General features: G+C 35.6%; 1 protein-coding gene across 6 annotated transcripts in view; it reads right to left on the reverse strand.

The window, feature by feature from the left end:
• ERLEC1 (endoplasmic reticulum lectin 1) overlaps positions 1–27,167 on the reverse strand; it is a 43,107-nt gene that overhangs the window by 14,274 nt on the left and 1,666 nt on the right. For all 6 annotated transcript variants that reach the window (XR_009506578.1, XR_009506580.1, XR_009506579.1 and 3 more), the window contains exons 2-10: positions 22,930–23,034; positions 21,225–21,305; positions 20,572–20,649; positions 20,368–20,431; positions 19,334–19,368; positions 17,100–17,323; positions 16,878–17,007; positions 6,047–6,208; positions 5,363–5,422 (exon numbers count right to left, since the gene is read on the reverse strand). Coding sequence is in view for 2 of the 6 variants with exons in the window: in XM_059943357.1 (XP_059799340.1) it covers positions 5,363–5,422; positions 6,047–6,208; positions 16,878–17,007; positions 17,100–17,323; positions 19,334–19,368; positions 20,368–20,431; positions 20,572–20,649; positions 21,225–21,305; positions 22,930–23,034 (939 nt within the window). In the remaining 4 variants the exon portion in view is untranslated. The remainder of the gene's footprint in view (positions 1–5,362; positions 5,423–6,046; positions 6,209–16,877; positions 17,008–17,099; positions 17,324–19,333; positions 19,369–20,367; positions 20,432–20,571; positions 20,650–21,224; positions 21,306–22,929; positions 23,035–27,167) is intronic.

The raw sequence follows: 27,167 nt of genomic DNA on the forward strand, positions 1-27,167 counted from the left end.
CCTTGTTTCTCTGAATTATGAAACTAGTACTTTCTAGTCAGGTTAGGTCCCGATGTAGTTACTTTTGACTCTTCTATTTCCTTTCTCTCCTACATTTTTCAGTCCTGTCAATTATTTTCCTGGAAATGTTCTTGGCTTCACTCTTTCCCTACATGTCCACTGCCAACATCTCACCCCCAACTAAGAGTTTAACCTCTCATACCTAGATAATACAACCACATACTACTGTGATTCTTCCTTAAATATTTGGCCTTTATCTCTTACCCTACAGCCACACTGAGCCTATCTTCATACTACTCTTTAAAATGCAAACCTTCAAGTTATACTAATTTTCACACTACTCATTTGACACGATGCACTATATATTGTCCTATATGTGGACTTCCTTCTCTCTCATTTTCCTTCCGTTCCTTTTCCTTCCTTTTCTTCTTTATATTTTATGCCAGGGACCACGCTGGGAACTAATATACATCTGATTAGTAGAACTAAAAACCCTTACAGAAGCAAAGGAAACAGCCACAGCCACTGCTACAGTGGAGCTTATTGCCTAGTGGAAGAGAGAGCCATTAAACATTCTTTTAGCAACTACACTGTAAATTCCTAGAGAGACAGGGATTAGAGCTGCACAGTGAATTGTTTAAGAGGTTGGATATGGAACAAGAGTGCCTGGGTTTGAATTTTAGTTTCACCATTTACTACCTATGTGATTTTAGGCAAGTTACTAAATCTTTGCTTCAGTTTCCTCATCTTGGAGTAAGAATACTCATCTCTTAGGACTGTTATGAGCATTAAATGAGTTGATATGTGTAAAGTACTTAGAACAATGCCTGGTATACAGTGAACACTATATTTGTTAGCTACTATTATTTTTCTGTCTCCCAAAGCTCCTACCAGAGTTCTTCAAGAAGTTCTAGGGACTTCCCTGGTGGTCCAGCGGTTAAGACTCTGTGCTCCCAATGCAGGGGGCCCCTGTTCGATCCCTGGTCAGGGAACTAGATCCCACATGCTACAACTAAGAGCCCGCATGCTGCAACTAAAGATCTCACAAGCAGCAATTAAAACCTGGCGCAACCAAATAAATTTAAACAAAAAGAAAAAAAAAAAGGAAAAAAAGAAGTTCTAGGTTACATGACCTTGGCTAGTGTTGGCAAGTGTATACGAAAACAGCCACTGTTAATGGAAATGTAAACTGGTCCAACCCTTTGGAAGGCAATTGTTCAGTATGCATATATTTTGACCTAGCAAGTACATTTCTAGAAACGTGCCCTATGAATATACTTGCAAAAGTTCACAAACACAACTATTTAAAAATGCTCACTAAGATGCTGTCACAGCAAAAACTGGAAACAACTCAAAGGCTCATCAATAGACGTCTGGCTAAATATACTGTGGGTATAGACATAATCCTCTGAACCTGCTGAAAAAAATAAGATCAGCTGTTGCTGGCATGGAAAGATCTCCAAGATACTAGGTGAAAAGAACAAGTGCTGAGCAGTGCATTTAGTATATTCCTTCTGTATAAATAAAAAGGTTGTATCAACATTTACATATAGGCATTTTTTTCCCTTGTGGTGGGTTAGTTAAGAAAATGTTAACAGCTGTTACTTTTTTAAAAAATTTATTTATTTATTTTTTAAAATTTATTTATTTATTTATTTAATTTATTTATTTTCCATACCCCTCCCTCCCTCCCCCCAGCCTGAGTGAGCCAGAGCCCCCAAATCAGCTGCTTTTTTTTTTGAATTTTTCTATTTTATTTTTTTATACAGCAGGTCCTTATTAGTCATCAATTTTATACACATCACTGTATACATGTCAATCCCAATTGCCCAATTCATCACACCCCCACCCCCACCATCCCACCGCTTTACCCCCCTGGTGTCCGTATGTTTGTTCTATACATCTGTGTCTCAACTTCTGCCCTGCAAACCGGTTCATCTGTACCATTTTTCTAGGTCCCACATATATGCGTTAATATACGATATTTGTTTTTCTCTTTCTGACTTCACTCTGTAGACAGTCTCTAGATCCATCCATGTCTCTACAAATGACCCAATTTCGTTCCTTTTATGGCTGAGCAATATTCCATTGTATATATGTACCACATCTTCTTTATCCATTCGTCTGTTGATGGGCACTTAGGTTGCTTCCATGACCTGGTTATTGTACATAGTGCTGCAATGAACACTGTGGTGCATGTGTCTTTTTGAATTATGGTTTTCTCTGGGTATATGCCCAGTAGGGGGATTGCTGGATCATATGGTAATTCTTAGTTTTTTAAGGAACCTCTATACTGTTCTCCATAGTGGCTGTATCAATTAACATTCCCACCAACAGTGCAAGAGGGTTCCCTTTTCTCCACACCCTCTCCAGCATTTATTGTTTGTAGATTTTCTGATGGTGTCCATTCTAACTGGTGTGAGGTGATACCTCACTGTAGTTTTGATTTGCATTTCTTTAATAATCAGTGATGCTGACCAGCTTTTCATGTGCTTCTTGGCCATCTGTATGTCTTCTTTGGAGAAATGTCTATTTAGGTCTTCTGCGCATTTTTAGGTTGGGTTGTTTTTTTTTTTAATATTGAGCTGCAGGAGCTGTTTATATATTTTGGAGATTAATCCTTTGTCTGTTGATTCATTTGCAAATATTTTCTCCCATTCTGAGGGTTGTCTTTTCGTCTTGTTTATGGTTTCCTTTGCTGTGCAAAAGCTTTGAAGTTTCATTAGGTCCCATCTGTTTATTTTTATTTTTATTTCCATTACTCTAGGAGGTGGATCAAAAAAAGATCTTGCTGTGATTTATGTCAAAGAGTGTTCTGCCTATGTTTTCCTCTAAGAGTTTTATAGTGTCTGGTCTTACATTTAGGTCTCGAATCCATTTTGAGTTTATTTTTGTGTATGGTGTTAGGGAGTGTTCTAATTTCATTCTTTTACATGTAGCTGTCCAGTTTTCCCAGCACCACTTATTGAAGAAACTGTCTTTTCTGCATTGTATATCCGTGCCTCCTTTGTCATAGATTAGTTGACCACAGGTGTGTGGGTTTACCTCTGGGCTTTCTATCCTGTTCCATTGATCTATATTTCTGTTTTTGTGCCAGTACCATATTGTCTTGATTACTGTAGCTTTGTAGTATAGTCTGAAGTCAGGGAGCCTGATTCCTCCAGCTCTGTTTTTCTTTCTCAAGACTGCTTTGTCTATTCGGGGTCTTTTGTGTTTCCATACAAATTGTGAAATTTTTTGTTCTAGTTCTGTGAAAAATGCCATTGGTAATTTGATAGGGATTGCATTGAATCTGTAGATTGCTTTTGGTAGTATAGTCATTTCCACAATGTTGATCTTCCAATCCAAGAACATGGTATATCTCTCCATCTGTTTGTATCATCTTTAATTTCTTCCATCAGGGTCTTATAGTTTTCTGCATACAGGTCTTTTGTCTCCTTAGGTAGATTTATCCCTAGGTATTTTACTTTTTGTTGCAATGGTAAATGGGAGTGTTTCCTTAATTTCTCTTTCAGATTTTTCATCATTAGTGTATAGGAATGCAAGAGATTTCTGTACATTAACTTTGTATCCTGCTACTTTACCAAATTCATTGATGAGCTCTAGTAGTTTTCTGGTAGCATCTTCAGGACTCTCTATGTATTGTATCATGTCATCTGCAAACAGTGACAGTTTTACTTCTTCTTTTCCAAATTGGATTCCTTTTATTTCGTTTTCATCTTTGACTGCTGTGGCTAAAACTTCCAAAACTATGTTGAATTATAGTGGTGACAGTGGGCAACCTTGTCCTGTTCCTGATCTTAGTGGAAATGGTTTCAATTTTTCACCATTGAGAACGATGTTGGCTGTGGGTTTGTCATATATGTCCTTTATTATGTTGAGGTAAGTTCCCTCTGTGCCTACTTTCTGAAGGGTTTTTATCATAAATGGGTGTTGAATTTTGTCGTAAGCTTTTTCTGCATCTATTGAGATGACCATATGGTTTTTCTCCTTCAGTTTATTTTTATTTTTGGCTCTGTTGTGTCTTTGTTGCTGCACACGGGGTTTCTTTAGTTGTGGCTAGTGGTGGCTACTCTTTGTTGTGGTGCCCGGGCTTCTCTTGTTGTGGAGCACAGGCTCTAGGTACATGGGCTTCAGTAGTTGTGGCATGCCAGCTCAGTAGTTGTGGCTCGTAGGCTCTAGAGCTCAGGCTCATTAGTTGTGGTGCACAGGCTTAGTTGCTCTGCGGCATGTAGGATGTTCCCGGACCAGGGCTCGAACCAGAGTCCCCTGCACTGGCAGGCAGATTATTAACCACTGTGCCACCAGGGAAGCCCCAGCTGTTACTTTTGAAAAATGGGGCAACAGTGGAGGAAAATTTTATTTTCATTCTATATTTCTGGCATATATTCCTTTAATTAAAAAAAAAAAAGCCACTGGGTATTATCTGGGCTGTACTTAGATGACACTTTATCTTTTTTTGTATTAATAAAAAAATTAAGTAAAACATTAAAGCAGCATGAATAAATGGAAAGCATAGTGAAATGGAACATCTCAGGCTTAAGTGAAGAATAAAATGTTCTAGTTTACAGACACCTCATAAATTTGGAGTGATTTAAATGTGGAAAGTGAGTTGATCTTTCCCATTATGATCCATCTTGAAATTTAAGATCAGCTCAAAACATCTCAAGAGGGCAAATACAGTATTTTCTAATTACCAGTTGTTATTTATTTGGGGGAATAAAAAGCCTTTTAAAACAGATCAGTATTTATTAATGTTTGTTTTCTATGTCTAGTAGTTTACCTTACTAAACAAACTACAACAATGACAAATAAAACTACTGGGGCTTGAATTTCAGAATTTAAGCAGCTTTGGCTCAAGTGTGGGAGAATACTGATTTATGAAATTATAAATAAAAGGAAGAATAAAGAGCCAGTGCATTTAATCTTAAAACTTATTTTAAGCTTAGATGATATGGTACCTTCTTTTAGTTGAGAAACCTGCTGTATTTATCCTATTTTACTAACTCTAGTGATATACTATGTTACCATTCACTTAATTTAACGATGAGTTATAACAATGACTAATTCCTTGGTCAAAGCTAAAGAGGTTAGTCACTGTAGCTTATTATTCCTCCAGGCTCACAGTAATAAAAGAATCTGAGTAGTTAATACATAACGTTACTTTAAGATGATTGACTTACTCTTAACTGACACCAAGTTTTCCATTTTCCAGAATTTAGAGACACTTTGATGAATATTTCCATATTAAAATCATCTTATAATTAAAAGTAACACCAACCCCCACCCCTTTTTTTTCCACAAAAGATTTTTGAAACTTTAATCCACCTAGTGGTAGAGTGATATAAACGCTGTTCTATACCTCATGGTATTGATGTACATGTTTGCCATAGCAGAATTCATATTTCCACCAACCAACACCCTACAGGAAAGGAAACAGATCAAGTTACAATACATAGAAAGGCATATTGGGGTCTCAATATTGCCGCATGATAGTGATGGACATATATATAATTTTAAAAAACTGTACTAGCAATAATATGGTTGAAAATCAAAATTAAAAATTACTGATAAACTTTAAAAAATAGACATTATTAGAGAATAATTGCTGTACTGCCCTGGTAAAATAAAGTAAAATGAAAATTCCACTTATAAGTGTATTTCCCACTGGAGTTCTTAGGGGCAAAATTTTACCTTTGTAGATATTAGCTCAAGTTTTAAATGTGATTGCTACATAACCAAGATGTAGGCTACACAATCATTGATGCCCATTCCAGCAATTAGCCAGAATCACATATGAAGTACTTAAATATATATATTTTTGTCAAGTAAACGTCAAGTTTTAGCCTGTGAGTAAAGAGAATATAATGGCTATGCACTGGATTATAATGAGATGTGGAGAGAAAGTGTCCATTGGGGAGCTTCCAGAATCCTGCCATTTCTCTATAGACAAAAAATCTTTTTCAGTGCTACTAATGCCCCTTGATAAATAACACACAAGTGAAAGCTGTAAGATAAATATTTAAACTGATGGTTCACTTCTCACCCCGTGAAAGCAGTAGGAACCACTAAGGAATTCTTTTATGAGTTGGTCATCTGTCAATTTGGATATGTGGGTTGTTCCAACTGTGAGCATTGGCTGAGAACCAACAGCAATGGGTTTGTGGATTGCTGGAAATCTCTCTTCCTTAGTTGATTGCATATCTTCCTAAAATTAAATAAACATATGTTTAAGGGCTTCTTTGCCACACAAATTTTTTCAGTATGACTTAAATTATTATTTTTAAAGTTCAGAAAATTTGGAAAAAAAAGTCCACTCATTTTTTTTTTAAATTAATTAATTTATTTTTGGCTGCATCAGGTCTTCGTTGCTGCATGCGGGCTTTCGCTAGCTGTGGCGAGCGGGGGCTACTCTTCGTTGCAGTGTGCAGGCTTCTCACTATGGTGGCTTCTCTTGTTGTGGAGCACGGGCTCTAGGCGTGCGGCCTTAAGTTGTGGCACGTGGGCTTAGTTGCTCCACAGCATGTGGGATCTTCCCGGACCAGGGCTCGAACCCGTGTCCCCTGCATTGGCAGGCGGATTCTTAACCACTGCACCACCAGGGAAGTCCCTGTCCACTCATTTTTAATGTGTTTTAAGAAAATGAATTTTGCAACACTTAATAGCATAGAGAAAGCTCTAGGCAAATGTTAGTTCCATCTACCAGTTAGGGGCATGGTGACCTTTCTTAACATAGAGGGATAATTTCCATTTCACATATTTTGTCTCATTATTCTTATTAAATACTTTGCTACATGTTAGATTTTGTGTTTCCACATTTAGTTTTGGAAATGTGATTACTATGGGTAAAGAAAGGATAACAAGCAGGCTAATGAAGAGCTGAGTGGGACAAATATGAATATTAGTTATAATTATTCAAATGTAGCAGGACCTCGTTGTTGCCCTGGAGGAAACTGCAGTTTAATAAAGGAAGGGCACAGGGAATAGCAGATTCACAGAGGTAGGGGTGATTCAAATAGACTTTGACAAATAACTGAAACACGAAGACTTCACAAAGAGAAAACCCTTGATTAATTCATGAAACATTAATGATTTGTGACTTACGTGAATGCCTGTGTATGTGTTTTGTGTGTGTGCATATGCATGTGAACCTGAAGAGGTAAGAGCAAAGATGTGTGGTATGGTATGATATTTAAAACCAGAGAGAAGCAGGCACTATAGATAGAAAACTATGTAATGCTAGGAAGTTTGGACATTATCTTTTAGGTTTTAGGCAAAGATATGGTATGATCAGATTTTTAAGTAATTACTTTAGCATAGGCAGGGAAGAAGGAATGGTAAGAACAAATCTGGAAGTGGAGAGTCAAGTTAGGAGCTGCAATAACCCAGGCCACAGACGAAGTGAATCTAACATAAGGGAGTGACAAGTCGGGTGGAGAGAAGAGGACAGTTATGAAAGAGGTTAATGAGTTAGAATCTGGTAGTTAACTGGGTACTCACAGTAAGCAGAGAAGAAATGAATCCAGACCAGAATTGAAGAAGTGGGTGTACCAACTAACTGAATAAAATAATTAAAAAAAATTAAATAGTAAAATGTATAGACTCCTTTTTCACCCGCTGTAGGTGCCATTGACAAACTGTGGTTCTTTTCTTCTTTTTCAGCTTGTAGGATTCACTGGATGGTTACTCTGGAAACCAATGACCTTATCCTCTCTCTCCTCCAATATTAAGAACAAAGATTGCCAAGATGGCTTCTTGTTTTGTGAAAGAACCTTGAATTTTACATATAACTCTTTCTACATTCAGAGACTACTACTATGCTTCTGGCAGTATTATAAGTATGGAGTATTAAAAATGAAGCACCGACCCTATTCTTCTGTCTCTGTTTTTTTCTTTTTTCTTTTGCTCTACCCAAGAATCTTACATCAAATTTATGGGGTCTTCAACAATTACAACAGCAACAGTCCTGAGATCAATTTTAAATAACTTTGTGAATCAGCTATAAATTTTCTAGTGGAAGACGTACTTTGTAATGCAGTACTTGACCATGTAAAACATTGGGACACTGATACCCATAAAAGTGATCATCTAAAGCAAAAAAAAAAAAAAAAAGCAGCAGACATAGTTACTATTCATAAGGAGCTAAGGTTTAATAGACTAAAGTAATTACTTAGAATACATGAGACCTATAGTAAGGTTAGTGAACAAAAGAATAATAATGCATAGTGAGACCTGCAGCTGAGAAAAGGGGAAGAGGTAGGAAGAAAAGAAGCATGACAAATTATTATTCCTTCTTGTGGACAGAACATCTACTTTCATTTTTAAGGAAAACTACTCCAATAAAAGCAAGATGATAGTAGTTTTTGTAGCAGGGTTTGGAAATTCATAAAATAGATTCTTAATAAATCCAGTAATTTCCAAATTAATTTAACATAATAACACAGGCAGAACATCAAACCAAATTCTGATAGCCAGATATGTATTTTGTTTAAAAAAGAAAAAAATTCTTTATGGTAAAGCTTGATTCACACTTAAAAGGCAACCCACATGCCAGATATCTATATTTTTAAAGAAAAGTTATGTGTAACAAACTAAGTTTCTAAAAAAATTATTCTGAAGTAAAGATGATCAGCTTTAAGTAATTACTCATCCTACAGTATTAGCTAAGATTTTCATGTACTGTAAAGATGCTAAGTGTTTAGAAAGCATTATCATAGGTAGCTTTTTTTTAATAAATTTATTTACTTATTTATTTGGCTGCATTGGGTCTTCGTTGCTGCGCATGGGCTTTCTCTAGTTGTGTTGAATGGGGGCTACTATTCATTGCGGTGTGCGGGCTTCTCATTGCGGTGGCTTCTCTTGTTGTGAAGCATGGGCTCTAGGTGTGCAAGCTTCAGTAGTTGTGGCACGAGGGCTCAGTAGTTGTGGCACAAGGGCTTAGTTGCTCTGTGTCATGTGGGATCTTCCAGGACCAGGGCTCAAACCCATGTCCCCCACATTGGCAGACGGATCTTAACCACTGCACCACCAGGGAATCCCATCATCTGTAGCTCTTTCTGTTTTTTCTTTTCTTTTTTTTTTAATTTTTTTTTTTATACAGCAGGTTGTTATTAGTCATCAATTTTATACACATCAGTGTATACATGTCAATACCAATCGCCCAATTCATCACACCACCACCACCACACCCCCCCGCCGCTTTCCCCCCTTGGTGTCCATATGTTTGTTCTCTACATCTGTGTCTCTATTTCTGCCCTGCAAACCAGTTCATCTGCACCATTTTTCTAGGTTCCACATATATGCATTAATATACGATATTTATTTTTCTCTTTCTTACTTACTTCACTCTGTATGACAGTCTCTAGATCCATCCACGTCTCAACAAATGATCCAATTTCGTTCCTTTTTATGGCTGAGGAATATTCCATTGTATATATGTACCACATCTTCTTTATCCATTCGTCTGTCGATGGGCATTTAGGTTGCTTCCATGACCTGGCTATTGTAAATAGTGCTGCAATGAACACTGGGGTGCATGTGTCTTTTTGAATTATAGCTTTCTCTGGGTATATGCCCAGTAGTGGGATTGCTGGATCATATGGTAATTTTATTTTTAGTTTTTTAAGGAACTTCCATACTGTTCTCCATAGTGGCTGTATCAATTTACATTCCCACCAACAGTGCAAGAGGGTTCCCTTTTCTCCACACCCTCTCCAGCATTTGTTGCTTGTAGATTTTCTGACAATGCCCATTCTAACTGGTATGAGGTGATACCTCATTGTAGTTTTGATTTGCATTTCTCTAATAATTAGTGATGTCGAGCAGCTTTTCATGTGCTTCTTGGCCATCTGTATGTCTTCTTTGGAGAAATGTCTATTTAGGTCTTCTGCCCATTTTTGGATTGCGTTGTTTGTTTTTTTAGTATCGAGCTACAGGAGCTGTTTATATATTTTGGAGATTAATCCTTTGTCCATTGATTCATTTGCAAATATTTTCTCACATTCTGAGGGTTGTCTTTTCGTCTTGTTTATGGTTTCCTTTGCTGAGCAAAAGCTTTGAAGTTTCATTAGGTCCCATCTGTTTATTTTTATTTTTATTTCCATTACTCTAGGAGGTGGATCAAAAAAGATCTTGCTGTGATTTATGTCAAAGAGTGTTCTGCCTATGTTTTCCTCTAAGAGTTTTATAGTGTCTGGTCTTACATTTAGGTCTCGAATCCATTTTGAGTTTATTTTTGTGTATGGTGTTAGGAAGTGTTCTAATTTCATTCTTTTACATGTAGCTGTCCAGTTTTCCCAGCACCACTTATTGAAGAGACTGTCTTTTCTCCACTGTATATCTTTGCCTCCTTTGTCATAGTCATAGATTAGTTGACTATAGGTGCATGGGTTTATCTCTGGGCTTTCTATCCTGTTCCATTGATCTTTGTTTCTGTTTTTGTGCCAGTACCATATTGTCTTGATTACTGTAGCTTTGTAGTATAGTCTGAAGTTAGGGAGCCTGATTCCTCCAGCTCCGTTTTTTTCCCTCAAGACTGCTTTGGCTATCGGGGTCTTTTGTGTCTCCATACAAATCTGAAGATTTTTTGTTCTAGTTCTGTGAGAAATGCCATTGGTATTTTGATGGGGATTGCATTGAATCTGTAGATTGCTTTGGGTAGTATAGTCATTTTCACAATGTTGATTCTTCCAATCCAAGAACATGGTATATCTCTCCATCTGTTGGTATCATCTTTAATATCTTTCATCAGTGTCTTATAGTTTTCTGCATACAGGTCTTTTGTCTCCCTAGGTAAGTTTATTCCTAGGAATTTTACTCTTTTTGTTGCAATGGTAAATGGGAGTGTTTCCATAATTTCTCTTTCAGATTTTTCATCATTAGGGTATAGGAATGCAATAAATTTCTGTGCATTAATTTTGTAACCTGCAACTTTACCAAATTCACTGATTAGCTCTAGTAGTTTTCTGGTAGCATCTTTAGGATTCTCTATGTATAGTATCATGTCATCTGCAAACAGTGACAGTTTTACTTCTTCTTTTCCAATTTGTATTCCTTTTACTTCTTTTGCTTCTCTGATTGCTGTGGCTAGGACTTCCAAAACTATGTTGAATAACAGTCCTGAGAGTGGACATCCTTGTCTTGTTCCTGATCTTAGAGGAAATGCTTTCAGTTTTTCACCACTGAGAATGATGTTTGCTGTGGGTTTGTCGTATATGGCCTTTATTATGTTGAGTAGGTTCCCTCTATGCCCACTTTCTGGAGAGTTTTTATCATAAAGGGGTGTTGAATTTTGTCAAAAGCTTTTTCTGCATCTATTGAGATGATCATATGGTTTTTCTTCTTCAATTTGTTAATATGGTGTATCACATTGATTGATTTGCGTATATTGAAGAATCCTTGCATCCCTGGGATAAATCCCACTTGATCATGGTGTATGATCCTTTTAATGTGTTGTTGGATTCTGTTTGCTAGTATTTTGTTGAGGATATTTGCATTTATATTCATCAGTGATATTGGTTTCTAATTTTCTTTTTTTGTAGTATCTTTGTCTGGTTTTGGTATCAGGATGATGGTGGCCTCATAGAATGAGTTTTGGAGTGTTCCTTCCTCCTCAATTTTTTGGAAGAGTTTGAGAAGGATGGGTGTTAGCTCTTCTCTAAATGTTTGATAGAATTCACCTGTGAAGCCATCTGATCCTGGACTTTTGTTTGTTGGAAGATTTTTAATCAGTTTCAATTTCATTACTTGTGATTGGTGTGTTCATATTTTCTGTTTCTTCCTGGTTCCGTCTTGAAAGGTTATACCTTTCTAAGAATTTGTCCATTTCTTCCAGGTTGTCCATTTTATTGGCATAGAGTTGCTTGTAGTAGTCTCTTAGGATGCTTCATATTTCTGCGGTGTCTGTTGTAACTTCTTTTTCATTTCTAATTTTATTGATTTGAGTCCTCTCCCTCTTTTTCTTGATGAGTCTGGCTAATGGTTTATCAATTTTGTTTATCTTCTCAAAGAACCAGCTTTTAGTTTTATTGATCTTTGCTATTGTTTTCTTTGTTTCTATTTCATTTATTTCTGCTCTGATCTTTATGATTTCTTTCCTTCTGCTTACTTTGGGTTTTGTTTGTTCTTCTTTCTCTAGTTCCTTTAGGTGTAACCTTAGATTGTTTGAGATTTTTCTTGTTTCTTGCGGTAGGCTTGTATAGCTGTAAACTTCCCTCTTAGAACTGCTTTTGCTGCATCCCATAGGTTTTGGATTGTCATGTTTTCATTGTCATTTTTCCCTAGGTATTTTTTGATTTCCTCTTTGATTTCTTCAGTGATCTCTTGGTTATTTAGTAACGTATTGCTTAGCCTCCATGTGTTTGTGTTTTTTACGTTTTTTCCCCCTGTAATTCATTTCTAATCTCATAGCATTGTGGTCAGAAAAGATGCTTGATATGATTTCAATTTTCTTAAATTTACTGAGGCTTGATTTGTGACCCAAGATGTGATCTATCCTGGAGAATGTTCCGTGTGCACTTGAGAAGAACGTGTAATCTGCTGTTTTTGGATGGAATGTCCTATAAATATCAATTAAATCTATCTGGTCTATTGTGTCATTTAAAGCTTCTGTTTCCTTATTTATTTTCATTTTGGATGATCTGTCCATTGGTGTAAGTGAGGTGTTAAAGTCCCCCACTATTATTGTGTTACTGTCGATTTCCTCTTTTATAGCTGTTAGCAGATGCCCTATGTATTGAAGTGCTCCTATGTTGGGTGCATACATAATTGTTATATCTTCTTCTTGGATTGATCCCTTGATCATTATGTAGTGTCCTTCCTTGTCTCTTGTAACATTCTTTATTTTAAAGTCTATTTTATCTGATATGAGTATTGTTACTCCAGTTTTCTTTTGATTTCCATTTGCATGGAATATCTTTTTCCATCCCCTCACTTTCACTTTGTATGTGTCCTTAGGTCTGAAGTGGGTCTCTTGTAGACAGCATATATATGGGTCTTGTTTTTGTATCCATTCAGCAAGCCTGTGTCTTTTGCTTGGAGCATTTAATCCATTCACGTTTAAGGTAATTATCGATATGTATGTTCCTATGACCATTTTCTCAATTGTTTTGGGTTTGTGTTTGTAGGTCCTTTTCTTCTCTTGTGTTTCCCACTTAGAGAAGTTTCTTTAGCATTTGTTGTAGAGCTGGTTTGGTGGTGCTGAATTCTCTTAGCTTTTGCTTATCTGTAAAGCTTTTGATTCCTCCATTGAATCTGAATGAGATCCTTGCCGGGTAGAGTAATCTTGGTTGTAGGTTCTTCCCTTTCACTTTAAGTATATCATGCCACTCCCTTTTGGCTTGTAGAGTTTCTGCAGAGAAATCAGCTGTTAACCTTATGTGAGTTCCCTTGTATATTATTTGTCATTTTTCCCTTGCTGCTTTCAATAATTTTTCTTTGTCTTTAATTTTTGCCAATTTGATTACTATGTGTCTCGGTGTATTTCTCCTTGGGTTTATCCTGTATGGGACTCTCCGCACTTCCTGGACTTGGGTGGCTATTTCCTTTCCCATGTTAAGGAAGATTTTAACTATAATCTCTTCAAATATTTTTTCTGGTCCTTTCTCTCTCTGTTCTCCTTCTGGGACCCCTATAATGCGAATGTTGTTTCATTTAATGTTGTCCCAGAGGTGTCTTAGGCTGTCTTCATTTATTTTCATTCTTTTTTCTTTAGTCTGTTCTGCAGCAGTGAATTCCACCATTCTGTCTTCCAGGTCACTTATCCGTTCTTCTGCTTCAGTTATTCTGCTATTGATTCCTTCTAGTGTAGTTTTCATTTCAGTTATTGTATTGTTCATCTCTGTTTGTTTGTTCTTTAATTCTTCTAGGTCTTTGTTAAACATTTCTTGCATCTTCTCGATCTTTGCCTGCATTCTTTTTCCGAGGTCCTGGATCATCTTCACTATCATTATTCTGAATTCTTTTTCTGGAAGGTTTCCTATCTCCACTTCATTTAGTTGTTTTTCTGGGGTTTTATCTTGTTCCTTCATCTGGTACATAGCCCTCTGCCTTTTCATCTTGTCTATCTTTCTGTGAATGTGGTTTTTGTTCCACAGGCTGCAGGCTTGTAGTTCTTCTTGCTTCTGCTGTCTGCCCTCTGCTGGATGTGGCTATCTAAGAGGCTTGTGCAAGTTTCCTGATGGGAGGGACTGGTGGTGGGTAGCACTGCATCTGTAGCTTTTTAAAAATAATTTTTCTCGACTTGCAGATTAAATGCATTAATCAAAGAAAAATAAACTGGTACTTCTTCCTTGAAGAGTAGTTAAAGTTGGACTTGTGAATCATTTTGATCAAGCTGACTTTAAGTACCTGTCAGTACTTAAACTACTATCAAGAAGAAGATGAGAACAGAATTCCATCTCTAATCTTTCAATACATTACTTCAAATAAAATGCAGATTAAGTTTAAGATAAATTTTTCCTCCTCTCAAAATGGCAGGGTTCACAACATCCACAAAGAGTCTGGCAATACTTTCGCAATAAGTATCCAAGAGGAAGGGGAGAAAAAGGCCTTGCAGTTAAATGTTAATTAACCCAGTGTAAAGTACTAACAGCATACCAGGTATCATGCAAGGAGCTGGAAACCCCAAGTAATGAAAGCATAGTTTATTTTCCCTCCGTTTAAATGAGGAACCATAGGAAAAACAACAAATTTTAGCCATAAAAGTGCTATAATGGAGGACTGAATAAAATACAAGACCACAGAAGAGGAAACACTGATCTCTTCCGCGGGTAATCAGTTAGAAGTCATGGCTCATTTGCAAAGGAAGTGACACTGGAAGCACACCTCAAGCATACACGTGTTGACCTTCTATTAGTTCATCATATGTAGGGAGGGAGGGGAGAAGACAACAGAGGAAGAGGCAAAACAGTATATTCAAAGGCAAGGAGGTTGGAAAGAATGTGGCACTTTTCGGAAACTCTTAAGTTGTTCAAAATAGCTGGGATCAAGGGAATGGTGATGAGAGATGAAGCTGAAGCCAATCACAAATGGTCTTTTTTTTTTTTTTTAATCTTTTGGCCATGCCGCATGGCATGTGAGACCTTAGTTCCCTGACCAGGGATTGAACCTGTGCCCCTTGCATTGGCAGCGTGGAATCTTGACCACTGGACCGCCAGGGAAGTCCCCACAAATGGTCTTGACTTTCCTTTGATAAAATAATTGTATGAGCAATGATTTTATCCTGAGGTATAGATCATGTTAACTACCAAAAGATTAAATAAATAATCAAATGTTCATTTCAGGAAGAACATTTTATCAGCTGTGTTGGAAGAATTAGAAAGAAGATGCATGAGGACCTTAGTTTCTGGTCTTAGGAAATGATGGGTCCTGAACTAATGCCAGGACAGAGTTGAAAAGCAGTCAGAGGATAACACTGATAGCACTGAGTAAACGATTAGAGTTAGAGATGAATTAAGAGATGGGTAAGAGAAATGACTCAGGTTTCTGACTTGGACAACTGGGTACAGCACACTGCTTTAAAAGCAATGGGGAAGAAAACAAAAGGGTCAGTGTGAAAGAGAAAAAAATGGTTAAGTTAGAGATTACTGAAAATGTATATACATCCAATAGGCAGATGAAAAGGGAAGATAGCATATCAAAAGGGAGAAGCAGCAGAGAGAGGGTTAAGAGGACAGGTTCTAGAATCAGACTACTTTGATTCTAATCTCTAACCCATCACTTGTCACTTCCCCTCTCTGAACCTCAGTTCCCTAACCTGTTAAGGTGGATAATAGTAAATCTTATATGCTATTGTAAGGATTAGATAATAGTTGTAAAGACTCAATACATGTTAATTATTTGTGATTTGAGTTCAGGAGAAAGATCAGTGTTGCAGATGTGTATTTATAACTCATGGGCATAGAAATGGAAGTTGAAAGAATGGCCGTGGATGAGCTTACTTAAGGAGACTACGTACAATAAGGAGAGAAAGCAGCTACGGACAGAACCCAGGGGAACTTCAACATTTTAAGGAGCAGGAATTAGAGAAAGTACTAGTACACAGGAGAGCAGAAGCAGAGAGAACCAGAGATAATGACCTGTAGTAAAGAAAGGAGAAAAAGTTCAAGCTTCCAATTCTCAGCTAAGCTCAAGTTATGCATATGTTCAGCAAATTTAGAACCAAAAGATTGCTGTTGACCTTAATAAGAACAGTTTAAGAAGAATGATAGAAATATGGTTTGATAATAAATAGCAATGAGCTGAAGAACAAATAAAGCGTTAGGAAATGGGCTGCAGTCTATTTTTTCAAGAGGCTTAGCTGCGAAGTCCAGTTAACTAGCTAAAAATTAAACTTAACTGAAATGAACAGGATGGCAAACTTTAAAATCTTATGGAATTATAGGGGACTTTCCTCGTGGTCCAGTGGTTAAGAATCTGCCTTCCAATGCAGGGGACATGGGTTCAATCCCTGGTTGGGGAACTAAGATCCCACGGGATAACAAAGCCTGCATGCCAAAATACTGAGCCCATGCACTGTAAATACTGAGCCGTGCGCTCTGGAGCCCATGTGCCACACAACTAGAGAGAAGCCCATGCTCTGCAACGAAAGATCCCGCAAGCCTCAATGAAGATACTGCGTGCTGCAACTAAGACCCGATGCAGCCAAATTAATAAAAAAGAAAATTATGGAATAATGAGTGTAAGAGAATGCTACAATAGTTTCTGAGAAGTATTAAAATAAGAAAAAGAATTAAAATCAAAAGAATTGGAATTGACAATTTTGAGTCAGGAAAATAAATGACTACTAATATACTACAGAAATCATTAAAATACTGATATATGCTCTGAAATTTGGAAAAGGAAGCACTGAAAGAAATACTGTTAGATAATTCTCATACCTCTTTATTTCTCCTAAAAGGCACCCTCAGCATTTCTTCCTGCTGTTCCAACTGTCTCAGGGTGAGGGGTTTAAATGGTGATCCTGGTAGTGACTGGCAAAATATGTCATTCACAGGAGATGCTCTGAATCTATTCAGTGAGAACAAAGCATTAAACCTAAGCAAACGACACTTTAAAGCATGTGTGCATTTCATGTTTAAAATATTAAATCCACATCCTACCTATATTTAGGATGACTGCACAAGAGTGGTGTCAAAATGACAACTTCATATTCACAAGTTGTAACTTCAGCTACTGAAAGAATTTCATGCTTAGACTCAGGATGACATATGTACATCACAGTACTTGATCTGGGCCGGTTCTGTTTCAAACTACAAGGTGTACCATTTCCCATTCCCACTGGATAGTAGGGTGTCATCTGACCTTCGATATTTTTAGTGGGAATCTTAAAAAAAGAGTATAAGACAGACTTTTCATTAGAAATAGAGGTGGGGTGAGGATGGAGAAGCACTTATTCTGAAAGGAAGAAAACTACATTTTATTCATAAACTAACATTTATAAAGGTAACATTTCTGTACTTTCTGTAAGGTCTCCCTCTACTATTCTTTTGATTCATATTCTTATTTGGGCAAATACATATTTTCAGAGCTAATTTAATACAGAATAAAAGAAAATTTTTATTTGGTGCTAAAATTAAAATGTACACTTATATAAAAAAGGCTATAATAACATAATTAATATGAATTATTTTCTAAAGTTCCAAATAAAGTGACTAAGATAAAATATAGAAACTTACTATACTTGGGCTGGTCAGAGCTTTCTTCACTAAACTCTCAAGTGAATGCCTATGTTAGAATTTAGATTCTAGAGATCTGAAGTTTGATTTGTCAAAAAGTAGGGCTACAGAGTTAACACTATCTTCTAAAACAGGAATCTAAATACTGTGCTGGTTCATTGATCTGCTTACTCTTCTTCCCTGTTATTAACAGACATACTTCTCAGCATATAAACTCCTGTATAAATCCATTCATGGCCAGCAAAAGACAGATGAAGAAATTTTCACGGAATGGGGGAATAAAGGAGATCACCCCAGAAGACAAGGATTATTAAGGAGTTAGCTCCCATACTTTTATCGACATAAACACAAGAAGAATTAAATGGAAGGGCTTTAAAAGATATTGTTAATATCATCTCCAAGCAAGCTCTTTGGAGGCAGGGAGCTCATCTTGTATCACTTTGGTACCCAAAACAGGCAATAAATAAATGTTTCCAGGGGAAAATATTTTGAGATTTCTTGTATGCTATTTTCATGCTAGTGTCTCGAATTAGAAAATCCTGGGTTAAAATCCAAGCTTTGCATTCACTAGCCTTATGACTTTGACCAAATTTCAGTTTTTGTCATTCATAAAAGTAGAATAATAATATATACTCAAAGGCTGTAGGGAGAATTAAGCATTACCCTTTGTTACATGCCTGGCACAGCATCTGGCTTATGAATTGGGGCTCAATAAATGTTAGTTTTCTTCCCTTACCCTTTTCTTCCTCTTCCTTGATCATTTCACACTTTGAATTCCATCTTGCTATCCTCCAGAGCCAAAAATATTTTGAGATAAATATTTTATCTCAAAGGTAGTCTGTAAAATTAAAACCTTTTAAAATAGCAATGCTGTGTGTGTCTATGCATAGCTTACCAATTCCCCCAAAGCCACCCTTTTAAGTTATGGGCATCCCTTTTAAGTAATCTTTAAGGCCTTTTGCCGTTTAACTTTACTTCTAATAAAAGAATCATTATGGTATGAAACCATTTATAGAAATATCCTCTACCAATAAGTTATTTAACTTTATGGAAATTCTTAGGATTCATAAAGCATTCCTTGAACCACAGGGGCATTTAAAAACTGTAACTGGTCACCCTAAGGAATCGTTCTTTTTAAACAATCCTATTTTTCAGTCATCAAATATGCATTCACATTCAATAAGCATGAAGGGCCTATATTATGTCTGGCACTCTGCTTTGCACTGTGGGGTAAAGAGATAAAAGACAGTCCCTGCTTTTAAGATGCTTGCAGTCTGGTAGCTTGTTATTTACATTTATGATTTATCTGTTTTACCCATAGGAGATAGGGTCCAAACAACAGAAAAAATGCAAAAGCTCCAACGTTGAACAGAGGGAAAGAACCACTGTGAAGCACAGAAGTGATATAATGCTATTATAGAAACTTTCCCAGACACATCTTTGATAAATTCATTTATTTTTGTATGATCTTAAAGTAAATAAAAGTATTATAGCATAACTTTTCTCATAAAAATCTAACATATTGCAAATTTTCTTTGACTAAATCCTTTGAGGTAGTTGATAGATAAAGAACACATGGCTATATTCTGTCAATTAAGTTGTATAAATTCATGTCTAACAATAGATATTAAGACTGAAAATCACCAATTATCACTTGCCTCTTTTGATTTTTCCTTTTCTTCCACTTCTTGTTCTGTGGATTAATACAAAAGTAAGTTAAATAATGACCAGTGACTTATATACAAGATATAAATGACTAAGTTTTCATCAACTTTGTAATCTTAAACTTCTTTCTAAAGAAGACCTGGACTTCCCTGGTGGTGCAGTGGTTAAGAATCCACCTGCCAGTTCAGGGGACATGGATCTGGTCCCTGGTCCAGGAAGATCCCACATGCCACGGAGCAACTAAGCTCGTGCGCCACAACTACTGAGCCTGTGCTCTAGAGCCCGCGAGCCAAAACTACTGAGCCCGCGCGCCTAGAGCCCGTGCTCCGCAACAAGAGAAGCTACCGCAATGAGAAGCTCGTGCCCCGCAATGAAGAGTAGCCCCCGCTCACCGCAACTAGAGAAAAGCCTGCGCACAGCAACAAAGACCCAACACAGCCAATAAATAAATAAAATAAAATAAAAATAAAAATAAGACCCAAAACATACACATACTTTTAGCTAGATTCCTTGAAATGGTTTCTTTTGAAAGAACAGTCATATTTAATCATTACATCTTTATCTAGGAAATACTCTATTTGAGGCATAAGAACTGGCCGTGACAGTTTTCTTCTGAAGTGTTTTTATCTCAGTGAAAGGTTTAATCTTAAATGAGTTGACCAATTTGAATAATATAGATGAATAAAAATATTTCATAATTTGAGGGATACATCTACATGTCTATTTCCATATATAAAAAGTTGCTTAAACCAAGCAAAAGACTAACACTATATAAATATAACACTGATATGTATGTCTCACCAGATTTAAAAAATTTATTAATAGGTAGAAAAAAAGCATAATGTTTGCTAAAACAGAAAATAATGAAAAGATCTCTTTGAAAAAGTTTTCTATGGGGTTGTTCAGAAGTTTATTTTAGTGTTTTAAAATTCATACAGTCTCCAACAAAATCTTTTAAATACCAATTTGAACATATACTTTAAACCAAATACCAGCATTACTACTAAATCACTCTGTAGAAACAAACCTTTTTCAGATAGAAGGTTCTTAGCCAACATATTCCCAAGGTAGTACTCGTGAATATTTACTTTCTATATTTAAAAATAAAATAAAAATGTAGTAAGTATTTGGCAAATACATTTTTAAAGAATACAGTTTAAAACCATCCATCTCATTATTAAAGTTTTCATTTTATAATGTTCCATATTTCATATTTTGAAGAAAAAAATACCTGACCACTTTCTTTCTCTTCATGGTACTGCCGAATGTGTTTTCCGTGACATACTTCGTAAGTCCAATAAGACTCAATCTAAGACAGATGGATGTATTTATGTACAAAAGCCACATAACTCAACTGAATTCTTTTTTGATATTTTAAGCAACTGAGACTTCTCTGAAGATTTAGAGCAAGCTTTCATTAAATGAAAGTTATTATTATGCCTCAGAAAATATGAAATTACTGAAGCCTATTCATTGTTTTCACTAATTAGATAAATGTGAAAATTCTATGAAGGAAATAGGTCTAAATACACCTGGGGTCTATAATAAACACCTGGCCAAGGGATCATTTTTTACACAGCCTAAAAAAATAACCATGAGCATTTTTTATTAAAAATTGTATATAAGGAAACTTTCTTTTGATCTGAAAAACATTCAAAGCAGTTTGGTGATATTATTTGATAATTGACATTATTGGGTGTTTGCTGCATATACTATACAGGAATTTAAATGAACAAAATACTATTAAGCAACAGTTTAGTTTTACAACTAACTTAAAATGTGATACAACATAATAAAGTAAAAAGAAACAGAGAATTATTTTCAAGGGCCTATTGGCTGCTGGAAATTTATTTTCTAGTTATCAAGTGAACATAAAATACATACTCTGTAGGAACAACTGCTCTGTTTAAATAGTGGCTCCAATAGCTCTCTTGGATTTGGGCCTTTATAATCCTTTTCTTCTTCCTATGAAAGAATTAGAGTTTAATACAATTATTCTGGAACTTCACCCAACTCTGCTGTTTAGGTATTAACTCATTGGTCAAACCACAAATGCTTGGAAATAAAAGGGGGAAAAAAGTCAAAACCTTTAATAAGATCCTATGGCATGCCACTTCTTTCAAAAGAATTGAAGTATATGCAGCAACTTGGATGGACCTAGAGATTTTCATACTGAGTGAAGTAAGCCAGAGAGAGAAAGACAACTATCATATAATATCGCTTATATGCGGAATCTAAAAAAAAAAAGGTACACGTGAACTTATTTACAAAACAAAATAGTCACACATGTAGAAAATAAATTTATGGCTACCAGGGGGAAAGGGGTGGGGTGAGGGATAAACTGGGGGATTGGGATTGACATATACACATTACTATATATAAAATAGATAACTAATAAGGACCTACTATATAGCATAGGGAACTCTACTCAATACTCTGTAATGACCTATATGGGAAAGGAATCTGAAAAAGAGTAGATATATGTATATGTATAACTGATTCACTTTGCTGTACACCTGAAACTAACATAACTTCGTAAATCAACTATAATCCAAAAAAAAAAAAGAATTGAAGTATAAAATATGGAGCCATAGAATAATCTTCCATTCTTTCTTCTCTTAGAAAAAGGTTAAGTATCAGTTTCCTGAACAATTCTTATAAACCTACTTCAGAATTTTTAAATGCTTGTATCCAAACAAATTCTAGCTATGAAAGCCTCAGAACAGTTGAATCTTATAGAATACACTAGAAAGTTTTAATATACTTCTCAGTTTTCCATATATTTTTACATTTCAGACTTGAATGCCATAAATATGTGTGTAACTGCATATGTGTGTATTTGTGTCTTAAGGAGGTTTAAAACAAAATGAGATAGCTGTCTTTCACAGATTTCAAGTCTGAACAAAACCTAAGAAACCTAAACTCACTGAGTTTAATACTTCCATTTTACAGATTGTGAAAATATTATGTAATTAGCTCAATAAATTAATTGAGTGGAGGAACTGAGTTTCAAATTTGTTCAAGGTTCCACAGCTAACTATAGCCTATACCTCAGCCTCCTGGCTCCTAGGCTGGTGTCCTTTCCATTTTACCATGCTGCCTCTCGTGTTTCATCTTGAAAGAAGTCATTGCCTTGAAGGATGGATAAGAGGCAGTTAGGGCATTTTAGGAGCAAGAAACGGGCATGAGCTAAGGTAGTGAGAAAGCACAAGGTACCTATAGATTTACTTATTAGCAATTCTTTATAAAAAATGTCACATACACATTTAAAATTTTATCTTGTTTCAAAACCTTCATTTCTATAAAAGAAAGCATGTGTGGAGTTAGATTTTCATCTAAAACATTAATAATTGGTTGCTAGCTTTTCCAAGTTGAACTGTAAAAATCAAAGAATTCAGGAGTAATAAGGATTACTAACAACACTGTAAATCACTATACTTCAATAAAAAAGTGATTACTGTATTTATAGTAAGACAGGATAATTGAGAAACCTGTCACTCAATTTTATTTTAAGGTATGGAGTTGCAATGTTTTAAATAAATAAATATCTTTGGTGACAGGGATTATCAATGTATTTATAAAAACTTACCTCATCCCCACTTGTCACAAGGGGAAGAATGCATTTATATTTTTCTTTATGTGTAGTTGTCATGATGACATAATTATCTTCTTTATACAAAACTCCAGTTGTAGGCTAGAAATAGAACAAAAAAATGTACATTACTTTAGCTGATTAAACTGAACTATACTAACTTACAGTCCCAGGTCAAACTAATTCATCATTTCAATAGGATTTTTAAACATACTTGCAAAGGCAGGGAAAAGATTCTACATATTTTTTAATCACAAAATGAAGATGACAAACTTTATCCTGGTGTTACAATGTAACAGAAAATAAGGAACAAAAATAAAGTTTGGAGTAAAAAGAAAAAAGTAGTAATGCAACAGATTGAAGTTATAATACAGATTAAAAAGCATTAAGAGGCGTCAATGTTCATGGATACATCATCACTGAATACTTATTGCTCCTATTAACAATTACCACCTATATATGAGAATTTACAGCACTTTATAAACATACTCTCAATTCTGTTGGATGGGACACCTGAACATAATATAATGTAGTATTTTTCATATTTGGATAACATATGGTCTTTACTGCAACTACTCAACTCTGCACTGTAGGAAGTAAGTGCATAGGCAATATGTAAATGAATAAGCATGGTTGTATTCGGAGAAAACAAACAAATAGCTTCACAAAAATAAAGTTTGGAGTGGGCCAGCCCAAAGGTATAGTTTGCTGATTCATGGTATATATCAACAAAACTATCCTTAAAGCGTTCTACAGTATAAAACCAAACAAATTCACAAATCAAAATGAACCAATGTAATTCAAATGAACATTTCAATTAATATAACTGATTTTAACTAAAAAGAAATCTCTGCTTTGTGATAGCAAATATGTCACTAACTACTAAGGCAGAAGTTTTCAAAGTCTATGAGAGGTGTTCTCCGACAATTCAATTCTCTCTTAACTTTCCTCTTCTTACAGCATTGTAAACCCACTATACTATTTGGCTATCCCTGGCAAGGAAAGAACCACCTTTATTACATACCTCTGCTCTTTTCTCAGTTTAACAAAAACAATTCCTAACTATAATAAAACCAGTACTACTTGAAACTGATGTTATCTTAAACACAAATACAAATTAGGAGATGTTTTCCCAAGACAATAAAACAAAACAAAACACAGCAGTAAATACTAGCTGTATTAGCTATATGACAGTACCAAATTAAGTTCTTTACATTTATTGTCTCACTGATGCTCGAAGCAAGCATTGTACCCATCTCCCTGAAAAGGAAACTGGAGCCCAGGGCTTAAATAATTTGTCCAAGGTAATACAGCCAGTAAGTAGCACAGCCCAGACATGAACCCTAGCAGACTGATTCCATATTCTGTGTGCTCTTAACTGTTTCAACATGCTTGAATTTGAACTAGCTTTTGTTAACATTTTCTTAGATTACTATATAGACTCCTGGACTATGGCCAACGATCCTTATTTAAAAGATCATCACAAGTGAAGAGAGAAATCAAAGAGCTTTGAAAGTCAGAGATGTAAAGCCAAATTTGTGATAAAGGGATCCTTAGAAACATTTATTCAGTTGAGCCAACAAACTGCTGTAAGACATAACACTTATAATGTCTCTCGGTGTTTTTCGGATATATTCAGAATATATGATAGTGAGTTGTGCAATGCATGACTTACATTCATTAAGCTAGCAATGGATAGCCTTTAGTCTTGTCAAATCATTCCTGTACTGTAGGGAAGGTGCACAGTAGCATATGACTTAAATATAATCCTCTCTATTTGTGAAGTACCTGCAATTTAATATTCATAACTGGATTCTACAGCAATATTGACTCATTTACTAAAATATTTACCACAATGCTAACAATGGAAAAAGAAACTGCTTGTCTAGAGCCACGGCAAGGAAAGGAAGACAATTCTTTCTTTGTAATTAAAACTAATCTTAGGTTTTATGTCTATGTGAAGAAATTCATTCCTCTGCCTATTGCTTTTAAGGTTTAGGTAAAAGGTAACAGAAGTAGAAACCATCACCTATTCTTATTTGAAGATTTGTTGTTGCTGCAAAGATTCATTTTTCATTAGTTTAGGAAGGGCTACTTTCTTCTTCAATAAAACAGACCAAGTGGCAATTCTTCTATCTGAAAACTCTTTGCTGAAATAGTGCATCACTTATTGGGATCACGAAGTAAAAATTTTAACAAACTTTACCCTAATTTTTAATAATAGAAATTACAGGGGAAAAGTTAACCTTTTGTGATTTTCTAAGTTAAAAATTTTTTTTTGATCTACTACTAAAATGCTTCCTTCTGATTTTGTAAAACATGTTTTTACCTAAAAAAATATAATTCTGAATGCACAGAATCACAGATAGTGTTAAAACACTTGTTTTATATAACTTAACACCTTAAAGTATTTCTAGTGTAAGATTAGTGATTTGATAAAAATCAGATTTTAATATAATGAAACTAATCAAGGGGGGGTGTGGTCTTTAAGATTAAGGAATTTAAAAAGTATCTTGGCAGGGGAGAAATTCCTAATGTTTGACATGAGTCTGGAGGAATTAAGATAGAGGATGAGAGAGAAAACTATCCTGGGAGAGGCTGTAAAATAAACTCAATGGCACTACTTGTTAATATATATAACATGCTTCGAACCATGGAGTTGGTCACCATTTTTCCCAAGTGTAGTGTCTGGGGAAAGTTTCTGAGTGGGAATACATTTCTATACTAACAAAAGAAGTAGAAAGAAAATTAGACTTATTTTGTGGTTTTCCTTCGGTGAAATTCATAAACTCTGTGAAGTAATGAATAATCGAACACTTTAATGACACAGAGATGATATTTCAGAAGGAAAATATACACAAAAACAAAACTGACTGCTAAAAAACAGTAAAGAAAGAATATCATAATCATTAATTATTGTAAACATTCAAAAATGTACACAATTTTGGTGCTTAATACCTTACTAAGCAAATTTTAAAGATTACATATTATTTTGATATATCTGAAGGGGAAGATGATTTAAAGCACAGAAGAATTTTTTTTTTAAATTAATTAATTTATTTATTTATGGCTGTGTTGGGTCTTCGTTTCTGTGCGAGGGCTTTCTCTAGCTGTGGCAAGCGGGGGCCACTCTTCATCGCGGTGTGCGGGCCTCTCACTGTCGCGGCCTCTCTTGTTGCGGAGCACAGGCTCCAGATGCGCAGGCTCAGTAATTGTGGCTCACGGGGCCTAGTTGCTCCGCGGCATGTGGGATCTTCCCAGACCAGGGCTCGAACCCGTGTCCCCTGCATTAACAGGCAGACTCTCAACCACTGCGCCACCAGGGAAGCCCAAGCACAGAAGAATTTTAAAGATAAAGAAAATTCAGATCTTCTAATCAAGTCCCTTCCAATTTCAGGTGGTAGAGAGATAAAGACCTTTATCCTAGTTCATACAGCTGCTTAGTTACACACAAATGTTCATCCAACTGGCCTATAAAACAAAATGACAGTGCCAGGTGTGGAGGGCTGTAGTTTCAACTACACAAAATAGGGAAGGGAAGCCTTGAGATTAGAATACTAAAAAAAAAAAAAAAAATCAAAAGATCAATGATAATGACTCTTGGGGCTTATTTTTGTGTGAGGGCCACAGACCTTTTGCCAACTTATAGGAAAATGTTACTAGATTTTTCTCAAAATAACTCAAACTTAAAAAAAGAAAAAAAATTTCTCCCCAAATTTTCAAATGTGCCCATCTTAGATTATGCTTCATTGCCAAAGAAAAGTAATTAAAAACAAAATGTCAAAATAAAATTGTTAGATGTAGGAAAGGTTGGTACAGCATACCTTAAGACCGAGATCTTCTACCATAACCTCTTTTTAGCCAGCAAACACCAGTGCCAGAAAGAAAACTGAACGATTTGGTAGTAACTTCTAAAAAGGCTAGTTTTAGTCATCTGCGTATAGGTCAGTAAATTTTTAGGGCCACATATCAGCATGCCTTTTTTTAATTAAAAAAACAACAACAAAACACAGGTGCAAGAGTAAAAAATTTTAATGACTACATTCTTTAAACATTTGCCAAGTTCATGCCAAGTGTGCTCTTTGGAAATAATAACAGAGGCTGGACTAAAATATTCTTATCCCAAGCCTCTTAGTTATATCTGACTTGTAACAAACTTTCATATAAATATTTTAATATATCAATATTTCCTGAAAAAGAACCAACTGTATAGCACAGGGAACACTACTCAATAC

The sequence above is a fragment of the Balaenoptera ricei genome, chromosome 13, assembly GCF_028023285.1.
Source record: "Balaenoptera ricei isolate mBalRic1 chromosome 13, mBalRic1.hap2, whole genome shotgun sequence".
Lineage (NCBI taxonomy): Eukaryota > Metazoa > Chordata > Mammalia > Artiodactyla > Balaenopteridae > Balaenoptera > Balaenoptera ricei.